This window comes from Habropoda laboriosa, unplaced genomic scaffold (assembly GCF_001263275.1).
Source record: "Habropoda laboriosa isolate 0110345459 unplaced genomic scaffold, ASM126327v1 scaffold28, whole genome shotgun sequence".
Lineage (NCBI taxonomy): Eukaryota > Metazoa > Arthropoda > Insecta > Hymenoptera > Apidae > Habropoda > Habropoda laboriosa.
Genome location: NW_017100174.1, coordinates 2,209,584 through 2,223,511, shown reverse-complemented (window position 1 = coordinate 2,223,511; position 13,928 = coordinate 2,209,584). Strand labels below are relative to the sequence as shown.

General features: G+C 40.3%; 1 protein-coding gene across 4 annotated transcripts in view; it reads right to left on the bottom strand.

Annotated features, from left to right (window-relative positions):
- Positions 1 to 2,987: 2,987 nt before the first annotated feature.
- The window catches only part of LOC108578782 (RNA polymerase II elongation factor ELL), a 178,143-nt gene continuing 167,202 nt past the window's right edge, over positions 2,988 to 13,928 (bottom strand). For all 4 annotated transcript variants that reach the window (XM_017942176.1, XM_017942173.1, XM_017942175.1 and 1 more), the window contains 6 exons: positions 10,942 to 11,175; positions 6,394 to 6,464; positions 6,094 to 6,303; positions 4,321 to 5,290; positions 3,855 to 4,032; positions 2,988 to 3,761 (listed from right to left, as the gene is read on the bottom strand). In XM_017942176.1, the coding sequence (XP_017797665.1) occupies positions 3,537 to 3,761; positions 3,855 to 4,032; positions 4,321 to 5,290; positions 6,094 to 6,303; positions 6,394 to 6,464; positions 10,942 to 11,175 (1,888 nt within the window). In that variant the 3' untranslated portion in view covers positions 2,988 to 3,536. The remainder of the gene's footprint in view (positions 3,762 to 3,854; positions 4,033 to 4,320; positions 5,291 to 6,093; positions 6,304 to 6,393; positions 6,465 to 10,941; positions 11,176 to 13,928) is intronic.

Genomic DNA, 13,928 nt, shown 5'->3' with positions numbered 1-13,928 from the left:
TTTTTTTTTTTTTTTTTTTTTTTTTTTTTTTTTTTTACGAAGAGCAAACAACGGATCTACGAAATATTTTTCCCTTTCTTTTTTACGAAGATGAAACAAAAAAACAACGCATCATATCGTCTAATTAACTTAAACGAAAAAAAAAAGAACAAAAAAAGATACGACGAAACTTCGACACTCGTTTTATGCAAGTTCGAGTATAATTAATAATCTAAAACGTTCTAAGAAGCTACGTTTAAAGGTATGTCTTTTTATAATATAACAACTGAATTAAGTTACTAAAGCGCGGGCGCGATTACACATGGAACACGCGCGAATCGTTCAAGCAGCAGCAGCGTTCACTTCCGTTCTCGAAGTTGTTAGTAATTGGAAACAACGTGGTGAAGTCTGCCAGCGAAGAAAATTTATCATAAATAACTCGCGGGGACTGAGATTAAAAATGAAAAAAGAAAAAAAGAGAACAAAAAGCGCAGGTAACGATGCACGATAAAATTTCAGTAAAAATACAACACGGACATTACACATTCCTCTTCTCCACTCGACGCGAAACTTAATCATGCTTCCCTCTTATCGTCGATCGGCAAATTTTCCGAAGAGAGTAAATTTGTAATAACTGGACGTTTCAACATTTGATTAATCCTAGCGTACTATCAATCATCAAATTACAATTCTACGAACCTAATCTGAGAGTACATATACTAAAAACGATGAATAAACGATCCCGCAACACGTTTAAACGAAATACGCGAAACAGATGAAACGAAACAATTAATTCTTTTCAATTACATACTTTTCACCTCTACGTGCAACAAAAAAAAAAAAAGAAAGAAACTGTTACAAAATGATTTGTAAAATTGAAACTGCAACTTAGAGTTGCTCGAAATCAACGTGCTTTTTTGCAGGAAACAACCACATGGAAGAAAAAAATTCAAAACGTGTATCTCGTACGAATGTAAAAACCCCCTATACGCCACATTATATTCGAATTTCTAGATTCCTCAGCGTTATATGACACTTCTTCCGTACAAGTGACGCGATGCATGCGCAATATATTGAACCAATGCGAACCAAAATCCCCTTTATACTCCTCGTCATCGTTTCTCACCTCCTTCAATTCCTATCACAAAACACTCACAACTAGCTGCAAATGCTTGAATTGAATGTGAAACAAAAAAAAAAAAACAACGCGACATAAAAAAAAAAAAAAAAACACTCCCCTCGTGTACAAATTTAAAAGACAGCCGCGCGTTGATTTACAAAAGAGAAAAAGAAAAAGAAAAACGAACAACTACAAATGAAATGGTCAATAGCAATAAAGATACAAATTCTTCCTACACATGTATGCGTTAGAATATATAAAAAAAAAACGATCTCAAAAGTAATATATATATAGCAAACAGACAAAAAGAACACATTGGAAACATTAACATCATAAACTTTCGTTACACATTCAATGGAAAACATCGGCTCGATATACCTCAACATCGTTACTTTTCCTTTCTATAATCTATCCTTCGATCCGTAACCCTAGGTCCTCTCAACGAAGATTTCGCGTTGTACCTATCTACCTAACTATCCGAACAGAAGGTATTCACTTGTACGCGTAATAAATTCGCGCACACTGTACACGTTGTATACTATGTTTATCGCCGACGACGATTTAATAATAATTACTATATGAAACCTGTTCGTTTGAATATTTAGATTTTACCGTTTTCTTTTTCTTCTTTCATTTTCGTTCGTTCGTTTGTTTCTTTTTTTTTTGCATTTTCATCTTTGCCGCGTGTAAAATCGTTTATATCGTATCGATGATGGTGCTGAGCATTCTTCCTTTCAATGACTAATAAGTGTTTTTTTTTTTTTTTTTTTCTCGAAATTCGTATAAAACGGATCTACCCTAGCGTACGATACACACAACCGGAACCATTACTAGCGATCGCGTGATTTGGAAGGGATAGTAGGGCCCATTTCGTTATTTCTTTTTTTTTTTCTAATCTTCACTTTCCAACTTCAGTCCTGCTTCTTTCGTGGATTTCCTAAGCACAGAGAGTGCGGTGTCTACAGAGGAAACTGTATACGATCGGTTGATTCGCTCGGTTATATCACTTTATGGCAGGTAATTCTACAAAAGAGCGTTTAACGTATTCTCGTCCTTCCTTTCTTCGTTAATTACGTGTATTCTTTTCGTTTTTATTCTCGTTATAATCTTTGCAAAATCGATTCCCAAGTTGTGCCATTTTTCTTTTCACTAAGTCAAGATACAACGGCCGAGTTCACGACACCAAGGAACGGAGCTGCGTAGTGAAGACAAAAAAAAAAATAAAGAACGAAGAAGTAACAAAGAATCTCGTTCTAGATTTCGCGAAGCGCAAATGGTCTCTCTCTCTCTTGGCGGAAAAGAATTAATATATCCACTTTGCTCTTGCTCTGACGAGACAAAAGAACAAAAAGAATAAAAAAGGAAAGAAAGAAACGGAGAGAAACAAAGGAGAGCAAAAATAAAGAAAGAAAATGGCGAGCAGCGCGTGGATCTTAAATACGATTCACGGCAGCCCGTGGACAGTCTGTGCTTTAGTCTCCCTCTCTTTTTTCCTTCCGGCGGAAAAAAGGAAATATAGTCTCCTCCGGACGTGGCACGTGATAAGCCCCTACTACCTTTTTTGGACCCTCTTCTCGCATTCGCATTGTGATTTCATTTTTTTTTCTTTTTAATCTAACATACTCTTAAACTGGACGACACACTTGGACGTGCGCACGGTAAGTAACTAATTATATAGAGTTAATTACTGCTTTCTCAATTGCCTTCTTTCTTCGCCTTTTCCTATTACTTTTTTTACCTCTGTCTCTTGTTCGAGGACAGCCCTTCCGAAAGAAGAAGCTTCTCTTCTGTGCCTTTACACCTGACTCTCACCGCGAATGCCCTTTTTTTCTTTTGTCTCACATCGTTTTTTCTCTCCTCAGGATGAACTTCTGTTTTTTCTCCTCTTCTTCTTTTTCTTTCTCTTCTTCTCCTTCCTCTTCATCTCTCTTTCGTTTCCTTTCTTCTTCCCTTCAAAACGTACCGATTGTCGTTAAAAAAAAGCCCCTTCATCAGTGTGGTTAACCCCAATTGGTCGAAGTAGCACGCGAGCGATACCACGCTCGCGATGATCACACACAACGGCGCAAGTCGAAGAGATCAATCACAGTTGGCGCGCACAAGTCTTGTTACAGAAGTTGAAATCTTCGACTTTCGCAGATTTTGTTTGTTTCTTCTTCTTCTTCTTCTTTTTCTTCTTACAACAACAGCATGAAGATTTTCTGCTCTGTGATGTGTGAAATTCCTATGTATCGTTCTTGCAACCCCGGCTCAGAGAGTACTTGACTTTGTTTCATTTTTTTTTTTTTTCGGCGATAGAACCCAGGAACCATATGGACCGTTTAAATGATCAGCCTTGGAACATGCCGAGAAAATGCAAATTCTGCGACAACGGAGACAGTAGCGTACCGACAACCGAGAAAAGGTAGAGGATAAGAGGCGGCCTTTTCAGTTTGTGTCAGTAGTGCAAACTGTCCATCTCCTTCATTTCGTTGCTACTATCGGCGTTGCTGCTGCCTGTCGTCATCATGCTACCGCCACAGTTCTGCGTATCGTACTCTAATACCAGCCGTTTGATGTGGCTCAGCTTCTCGTGTAGATAGTGAAACCGACGTTTCGTCTCCTTATGTACAGGATCCCGTTTCGTTTCGTTATACTCCTGCAGAATTTGCCGCCTGATTTCCTGCAAGATACCCAATCAAAATGTTAATTATACGTGATCTTTTACACTGGATACTTACAATCTATTGCATATTATTTCCACATAATATAGTACCTCATATTCGGCCCAGTTTCCAGAGGCTTCTTCCTGTTTCAAGCGGTCCTGAAGCTGCGTAAACCGTTTAGATACCTTTGCCACTTGAGCATGCAACCTTCGATATTCCTCGTAATCCGCATTGAATTCCGCCTTGTAACGTCTTCTCTGTTCTGCGCTGCTTATTGTCGTGTAGTATCTGCAAGTAATTTAAGCATAAGTACACCTGCATATAGTTCCTCCAGTGCTGTTCAACTTAAACTTTACAACCTATGGAATTCTCACTTGGTACTATACTACCACTCATAAGAATTTTCCCACTCATATTCTTTTACTATTACAGTCAATTGTACAGATTTTCTAGGAGACAAGTCTTAAATTTATTTGGTGTCATCTTGAAATAGAATACATTGACAAAGCATACGAGTGACTCGTTATCACTGAACATCACCGAACCCTAACTCCAACAGTTCCCAAAAATACTAACGTGAGGTAGTCCGGGTACTCCGATGATTTAGGACTCTCCGGCAACTCGAGACAGGTCGACGTGGTGACGGTGCTGTCTCCGTTGGCGGCGAAGTCGGAAGCGGTAAGGTCGTTGTACGAATTGGCTCCAGTTCCGCTGTTTCTCTTCCTCGACTCACGATCCCTATCGCCGCCGCGACTCCTGTCGTTCCTCTCGTTCCTATCGCTCCTATCTCTCCTGTCGGCTAGTACTCCGTTCGAACTACCACTGTAACTACCTGCACTACCACCCTCACTCACGGCACTCGGCATCGAACGCGCCACGTAATCCACACCTGTGCCACTGCTATTACTCCCATCGTTACCGAGCATCGCCGTCTTCCCAGTGTTATGATGATGACGGCTGCCGGTCAATGAATTACTATGGGCTACACTACTATGAGAATTATGGCCGGTGGCCGTGTTGCTGGTTCCGTTGTTCCCGATGTTACTACCGGTGCTCGCGACGATCCCGTCGCGATGACCCGTTTGGCTGATCTCTTCACTGTCACTGGTGGGCGTCAAGCACGGTTTTCCACCGTTGCCGTAGCTGCTGCCCCGTAGCACATCACTGTTCGCTGTTCTTTCGGGTCGGTAATCGCCACGGCGATCACGCTGATGCTGCCTCTGGTCCCAGCCGTCAACCACACCACCGCTGCTACCACCACTGCCACCACTAGCACTACTACCACCGGTTCCACCGGATACCACACTACTAACACTGTTATTATTATTACTACCAACACTACCAGCCGTCCTTCCGTTCTCCCCGGCATTCGACGAACCAGAATTTGGCTCCGGCTTCTTATAATGGGATATCCGCGGTCTCTTCGTCGGCAGTCCGTCGTTACCCTGATAATAACCTGGCCGCTTGCTGCTCAGCAAAGAAGGAGGCGGCGCCGTGATCGCAGGGGGTGAGCCTGGGTGAGTGGAATTCGGTGATTGCCCGCTGCCTGTAATCGTTATTCATGAAGTCAATGTATAGTAGATGAAGCAATATAACGATAGAAGGGAATACAGGGTTAACATGTTTTTTGAAGCACCCTGTCTAGCTAGGTCAAATGTTCAGGTATACATGTTTCAAGCGCCTGGGTAAAGGTATTGTCAGGTACCTCAACCCAAGGTATACCTCTGTTTTGCTACAATCTCTGGTAAGTTCATAGAATACTAAATGGGATCTCCTGGGTGTCACATTTTCTTAATTTATGGTTACGAGCTTGCTATATTTCTTTCATTGACAATGCTATTGTAGATTCTAGATTCTTGAACACTTTGACTGGTCAGGTAATTATGGGCGTGAGCGCTATTAAGCTTCTTGTTGTAAAGTAATTGTGTATGGTAATATGAAGCATTACTAATACAGGAACTATGTCAATGAAAAAATAATTACACGTAATTCTACGTTACCGAAGGTAGTAAAATCTTTTCTGATGAAGTAAAACTGTCATCTGTGAAATTATGGGTAGACATGGTAGTCAAAGAGTTAAGAAACTGAACGTATCAGTCATTGTTTTACTTCGGCAATTGAGATCTCGAGGAAAGACCTGCTGTACTATCATTTGTGTCTATCCAGCTTTGACAATTTGCCAATACTGCCACCGCTACTCTTAAACCTTCGATGAAGGTAATAACAGTATCGAGAAACCATCGGAAACTTTCGAAATGGACACCAAATTGCAGACAGACACTTTAAATTGTTTCAATAGAATAAACGTCGAATTGAAGTGTGCTTTAAGTCTGCGGAAGTGAAACGTACCGCTGGATCCACCGTCACTAGAACCAGGAGGAGTAAGATTCTGAGGTTTTCTTCTCTTCAGCATCGCCTTCTCCTGTTCGGTATAATAAGGCCAGTCTTCTTGCACATCGTTCCAGACGTACCTGTGCAGATGATACGTATTGTCCCTCATGAACGCTACCTGCTTTAGAATCACCGTCATGACGTTACGTTCTCGATCCTTGATGCCCTCTGAAAAATGAGATTTCCAATCAAAAAATTTTTCTCAAGAATTCCAGAAATATTTTTTAAAATTATACTTCTTGCTTTATGTACTCTTACCTCTGTTTATGCGATCATACAGTTCTGGCTTTTTGTATGGCCTCAAAGCAAGGAGATGGATCAGCCTCTCCCTACAGAAAAAATTTATTAATTGTAAATAAGAGATTTTTCAATTAACTTGAAAAAATTTACACATCTTACATTGATTTGTGCGTTAAGAAAATTTCTACACTTCCAGAGCCAATAATTATCCAGGATTATTTAATAAAAAATTCTACTTTCTCTATACACTGTACTTCCCCTTTTCCCCAATAGTCCTTAAAATCACACTCGATAAAATATAACAAATATATAATACTACTTCCCAACCAGTCGCAGTTCCCCGATATCCATCATGTTAAGTACAAAATACCACTTAATCCTGGTCATTACTCTGAGCGTAAAGTTCACTTCCAACAACCTTTACTCTGTTACTTTTACCGCGACACCGATTACGAGCGATTTTTTCATAATCCTCCCGTGAGATTTCTCAAAAGTACAATTCTCAGCGGTTTGCATGTCTATTTGCGTACTGTGAAGCGCAAGTTTCGCGTAATTTTTCATTAACCACCACGAATCCTATCACGACAGACCATTCTAACTGGTAAACGAGAATTTCGTGCGTTTTATTAACGTTCTCGTGGGATAGAGACGTAATAGAAGAGACAGCGGAAGAAATCGATAGTGAAAGAGTAGTAGAATGGTTGAGAAGTTTGGTTGAAAGATAGGTGAAAAGTGGACTGCGAATTTTTATGCATTTATGGAAAATTTGAGGGCACAATAATACACAGAATGCGCATATTATGCAAAAATACACAAATAAACCCAAAATATAGTACTCATTACAATATTTAGCTTCTATTTTTTAATTATATTCATAAAAATATGAATATGCACAAAAATCTTCAGTCTAGTGATAAGTAGATATAATTAATCCTCCGTAGGTAATCTAGGTCTCTAATGACCCAAGTGAAATTTCCCCTTCGAATTTTCATTTTTACTCAAAAAAGTTTCAAACATTTCCCTTAACGAACAATTGTACAATCTAGTAAAGACTTCGACAAGTACTCCAGAATTTTTTCGAACTCTTCGAAACATTGAAACAGTAAAAAAATTTAAATTACGACACAAACGACCCAATTTGCCTCCAGAGTGTGCAAAACTATGTTCGTCTACGAAAGGTTGAAGTTAGATACGTGTAACATATTGGTATAGATATAATTTAGACAGGGATAAGATAAGGAACGGACGAGTGGAAACTTCTAATTTTCTAACCACAGCCGGCAAAAATTAACAAGCACATTAACGTCCTCGTGAACCTACTTCAGCGGCCTACGCATGATGTCGGAAACCTTTTTCTCCGGTTGGCTCCTAGCTGGTGGCGGATTGTTCACCGCCGGCTTGTAAGAGGAAGACAGTCTGGGCTGACTGCCGGAAGTTGGAATGCTCGTTGATTCCCGATGCCTCGAATTCGACGGTGACGGTATGGTCCTTCCGGTTACTTTCACCTTCACCTTGCGCCCGATGTCCGGCCCGTTCGGCTTGATAACCCTGGTGCTGGTGAGAAATAAGAAAAAAGGGGAACGATAAGAGACGTAACTCGTGTACAGTCCTCTCGAGAAAACACGTTGATAACCGCTCGAACGCGTTGATCGATCGAGCGAAACAACGGTCGGAGTTTTACATTGAAATGCTAATTTGACCTAAGTTCTTCTTGCATTCTTTCTCGATCTTTCATGTATTGCTTACTCGTGAAATGTTCGATAGGGTTTCTGTTCAAGTCGAGTTAAAAGGAAGTCATTTTCCAAAGATGTCTGTGTTGCTTTTTACGAACGACGTGTCTGTCCGACGTGGACTTTTCAAGAGATAAATATCGACTTGAAAGTGGTAACTTTTTTAGAGACACAGGTACGATCTTTTTTGAATTTCTCGGGTATCGCTGTTTGTCATATGTTCGACCTTGATTTTTTGGAAGTTGCGCTAAAAAGAAGTAATTTTTTGAAGATATTATTCTTTTTATTTCTTGTGCATTCCTTATGTTTAGAAACTGAGTTAATTTTTGAGTAGTAGGTAAAGAGACGAGCTTTCTACAGCGCGAATGAACGCCGAGGTTGGGGTTGTTGAATGTTTGATACAGTAGCATTGTATCACTGCAATTTGCACCGGTTAAAAACACCGGAGAAAGGAATAGAAGCACAACTTCCTTCAACGTGAATGAATTATAACGTTCGAGATGATGGACGTTACGATGCGCTATTTTTAAGTCACTTTCGTACAATTTGCATGATTTAAGGAGTGTGTAGAGTAGCTGGTTGCGGAAAAGATTAATAGTTCCCTTGTAATGTGAATGGACTAGTTCTCCTCTGCATTAAATATTCATAACAGAAAGTGGTATATGCGAAACTATGCGAGGTCTATGGTTGTTGAGCGAATGAGAACGAAAATAATGGTCTTTAGCGCCTACGTTTCTCTACTGTCATTTTTACTCTCGGATTGCTTATAGCGTTCATCGTACGTCACCGTTCTTGACAGTTCGTAAAAACAGCTTCGAGAAGCTATCGGGCGACACAAGAACTAAATGGAATAAGTGTCGCGCGAATTGTACGACACCTATTATACCAATACACTATCTCCAAAATTTTTGTCAAATTATTTCAAAAAGCGAATCATACAATCGAGGCGTTCACACGCGCCAAAATTCTATTTCAAGAAAATCGAATTGAAAATGTTCGTTTCGTTATCTCTTTCAGTTTCATTATCTATCTTATAACAGAAACCTACGCGCCCTTTATCCCCCAATGACCTAAATAAAAAATAATAAAAATAATATTCTATTTTCAATACGACAATTTCAGAGTATTTTCACCGAATGACTAAGTTCCGCACACAGGTGCTTAAAAAGCGTGACGTTCATGACGCCTCCGAAGATAAATGTACGACCTCGTAAAACAGAAATATAGAAAAAAATATTCCTACACCTACGGGAGCCTTTTTTTTTTCGGTCACGAAAGAAGAATCAACCCCTCGCTGATAATCCCATAAGCAGCTTACAATTAGCCGGACATAAAATAATAAAATGGCTAAACCCTCTGGTAACACCCCTCCATAAATCCACGTAACAACCAGTAACACCCAGCTCCGCTTAAACGAGAAACAAACCATTATCCGTCCTCTATGCTCCCCAAGAATCACGTCAAACCCACCGAACAGCCCCTGTCGCCTCTCCACCGGCGACACCCGAACGCCAACCGGGTGTCTCTGACGTCGGTTATCGAGGTTTTCTGGTTCACGCGAGCCCGGGTTTCCGGAAGGACGCGACGTCTCTCTAATCCGGCGGAGAATCGTGTAATTTATTAATTGTAAATAAGAGATTTTTTCAATTAACTTGAAAAAATTTACACATCTTACATTGATTTGTGCGTTAAGAAAATTTCTACACTTCCAGAGCCAATAATTATCCAGGACTATTTAATAAAAAATTCTACTTTCTCTATACACTGTACTTCCCCTTTTCCCCAATAGTTCTTAAAATCACACTCGATAAAATATAACAAGTATATAATACTACTTCCCAACCAGTCGTAGTTCCCCGATATCCATCATGTTAAGTACAAAATACCACTTAATCCTGGTCATTACTCTGAGCGTAAAGTTCACTTCCAACAACCTTTACTCTGTTACTTTTACCGCGACACCGATTACGAGCGATTTTTTCATAATCCTCCCGTGAGATTTCTCAAAAGTACAATTCTCAGCGGTTTGCATGTCTATTTGCGTACTGTGAAGCGCAAGTTTCGCGTAATTTTTCATTAACCACCACGAATCCTATCACGACAGACCATTCTAACTGGTAAACGAGAATTTCGTGCGTTTTATTAACGTTCTCGTGGGATAGAGACGTAATAGAAGAGACAGCGGAAGAAATCGATAGTGAAAGAGTAGTAGAATGGTTGAGAAGTTTGGTTGAAAGATAGGTGAAAAGTGGACTGCGAATTTTTATGCATTTATGGAAAATTTGAGGGCACAATAATACACAGAATGCGCATATTATGCAAAAATACACAAATAAACCCAAAATATAGTACTCATTACAATATTTAGCTTCTATTTTTTAATTATATTCATAAAAATATGAATATGCACAAAAATCTTCAGTCTAGTGATAAGTAGATATAATTAATCCTCCGTAGGTAATCTAGGTCTCTAATGACCCAAGTGAAATTTCCCCTTCGAATTTTCATTTTTACTCAAAAAAGTTTCAAACATTTCCCTTAACGAACAATTGTACAATCTAGTAAAGACTTCGACAAGTACTCCAGAATTTTTTCGAACTCTTCGAAACATTGAAACAGTAAAAAAATTTAAATTACGACACAAACGACCCAATTTGCCTCCAGAGTGTGCAAAACTATGTTCGTCTACGAAAGGTTGAAGTTAGATACGTGTAACATATTGGTATAGATATAATTTAGACAGGGATAAGATAAGGAACGGACGAGTGGAAACTTCTAATTTTCTAACCACAGCCGGCAAAAATTAACAAGCACATTAACGTCCTCGTGAACCTACTTCAGCGGCCTACGCATGATGTCGGAAACCTTTTTCTCCGGTTGGCTCCTAGCTGGTGGCGGATTGTTCACCGCCGGCTTGTAAGAGGAAGACAGTCTGGGCTGACTGCCGGAAGTTGGAATGCTCGTTGATTCCCGATGCCTCGAATTCGACGGTGACGGTATGGTCCTTCCGGTTACTTTCACCTTCACCTTGCGCCCGATGTCCGGCCCGTTCGGCTTGATAACCCTGGTGCTGGTGAGAAATAAGAAAAAAGGGGAACGATAAGAGACGTAACTCGTGTACAGTCCTCTCGAGAAAACACGTTGATAACCGCTCGAACGCGTTGATCGATCGAGCGAAACAACGGTCGGAGTTTTACATTGAAATGCTAATTTGACCTAAGTTCTTCTTGCATTCTTTCTCGATCTTTCATGTATTGCTTACTCGTGAAATGTTCGATAGGGTTTCTGTTCAAGTCGAGTTAAAAGGAAGTCATTTTCCAAAGATGTCTGTGTTGCTTTTTACGAACGACGTGTCTGTCCGACGTGGACTTTTCAAGAGATAAATATCGACTTGAAAGTGGTAACTTTTTTAGAGACACAGGTACGATCTTTTTTGAATTTCTCGGGTATCGCTGTTTGTCATATGTTCGACCTTGATTTTTTGGAAGTTGCGCTAAAAAGAAGTAATTTTTTGAAGATATTATTCTTTTTATTTCTTGTGCATTCCTTATGTTTAGAAACTGAGTTAATTTTTGAGTAGTAGGTAAAGAGACGAGCTTTCTACAGCGCGAATGAACGCCGAGGTTGGGGTTGTTGAATGTTTGATACAGTAGCATTGTATCACTGCAATTTGCACCGGTTAAAAACACCGGAGAAAGGAATAGAAGCACAACTTCCTTCAACGTGAATGAATTATAACGTTCGAGATGATGGACGTTACGATGCGCTATTTTTAAGTCACTTTCGTACAATTTGCATGATTTAAGGAGTGTGTAGAGTAGCTGGTTGCGGAAAAGATTAATAGTTCCCTTGTAATGTGAATGGACTAGTTCTCCTCTGCATTAAATATTCATAACAGAAAGTGGTATATGCGAAACTATGCGAGGTCTATGGTTGTTGAGCGAATGAGAACGAAAATAATGGTCTTTAGCGCCTACGTTTCTCTACTGTCATTTTTACTCTCGGATTGCTTATAGCGTTCATCGTACGTCACCGTTCTTGACAGTTCGTAAAAACAGCTTCGAGAAGCTATCGGGCGACACAAGAACTAAATGGAATAAGTGTCGCGCGAATTGTACGACACCTATTATACCAATACACTATCTCCAAAATTTTTGTCAAATTATTTCAAAAAGCGAATCATACAATCGAGGCGTTCACACGCGCCAAAATTCTATTTCAAGAAAATCGAATTGAAAATGTTCGTTTCGTTATCTCTTTCAGTTTCATTATCTATCTTATAACAGAAACCTACGCGCCCTTTATCCCCCAATGACCTAAATAAAAAATAATAAAAATAATATTCTATTTTCAATACGACAATTTCAGAGTATTTTCACCGAATGACTAAGTTCCGCACACAGGTGCTTAAAAAGCGTGACGTTCATGACGCCTCCGAAGATAAATGTACGACCTCGTAAAACAGAAATATAGAAAAAAATATTCCTACACCTACGGGAGCCTTTTTTTTTTCGGTCACGAAAGAAGAATCAACCCCTCGCTGATAATCCCATAAGCAGCTTACAATTAGCCGGACATAAAATAATAAAATGGCTAAACCCTCTGGTAACACCCCTCCATAAATCCACGTAACAACCAGTAACACCCAGCTCCGCTTAAACGAGAAACAAACCATTATCCGTCCTCTATGCTCCCCAAGAATCACGTCAAACCCACCGAACAGCCCCTGTCGCCTCTCCACCGGCGACACCCGAACGCCAACCGGGTGTCTCTGACGTCGGTTATCGAGGTTTTCTGGTTCACGCGAGCCCGGGTTTCCGGAAGGACGCGACGTCTCTCTAATCCGGCGGAGAATCGTGTTTCCACGACGAAAGTGATTAATCGATCTTCTCCCTCCATTCGTTTTTGACGCAAGCAATACGGCCAACCGGGGCGAAACCCATTATCGCTTTTGTTGTTACACATGTGGTTACGTAACCGTGGTACGGGGGGTATCGGTCTCGATAGCCCGTCGGGTTTTACAGGTGACCTAAGTCCGGTCTAACGCGCTAACCCTACCGCGTACACACGTGTGCCTCGCCAATGGAATTTCACGGCATTATCGGGGCTGCTGCTCGTTTTTCATACTCTATATACAACCACGTGAAAATCCGGCTTGTTACGTAATCCCCCTCCCGGCATGAACTATGCCGCCGCCGATAATGCGTCCCGTTTTGCGGCGCAAAAAACAACCAAGAGGCAAAAGGGTTCGGGACGAAGTCTGCACTTGTGAGGCACTCTTGGCCTTGACCGTCACGCTGTTAAACAAATTAGCTGACCTGTAGTCTCTCGCACTGATGTTCGATCGTTATCGAGCTGTTTTTTTTTTTCGGTTTTGGGCGTAGTTCTTGGGGTATACGGGACCGTTTTTACTTAGAGGTCTTTTTGGGTGAGAAAGTTTGTTTGTTGGACTTGATGGAAATTTTTTGGGACTGTCGTGGTTAATCATTTGGCTTGTGACAATGAGTCAGACTCGTGGCACAGATTTTGGTCGAGATGCGACAAAGACATTGTTATATTAGTAACAGAGATTCATTTTAATTTATAAAACTGAGGATTGACAAGTGTAATTCATCTATGATACGTTAGGTTTTCTTACCTAATGGAGTACTAAAACGCTTAGATGCATAGATAGCAAGAAAAATCATAAGTCAAGGGGCTGATAAGAGGGATGAAGAATTTTTTGGATATTGAAAGTAGTGGTTTGGTGGTTTGATTGAAAGTTTATTAATATGTGCGTTTGGTATAAAAGTATCTATCTTTTGGAAAATTTTCAACGTTTCT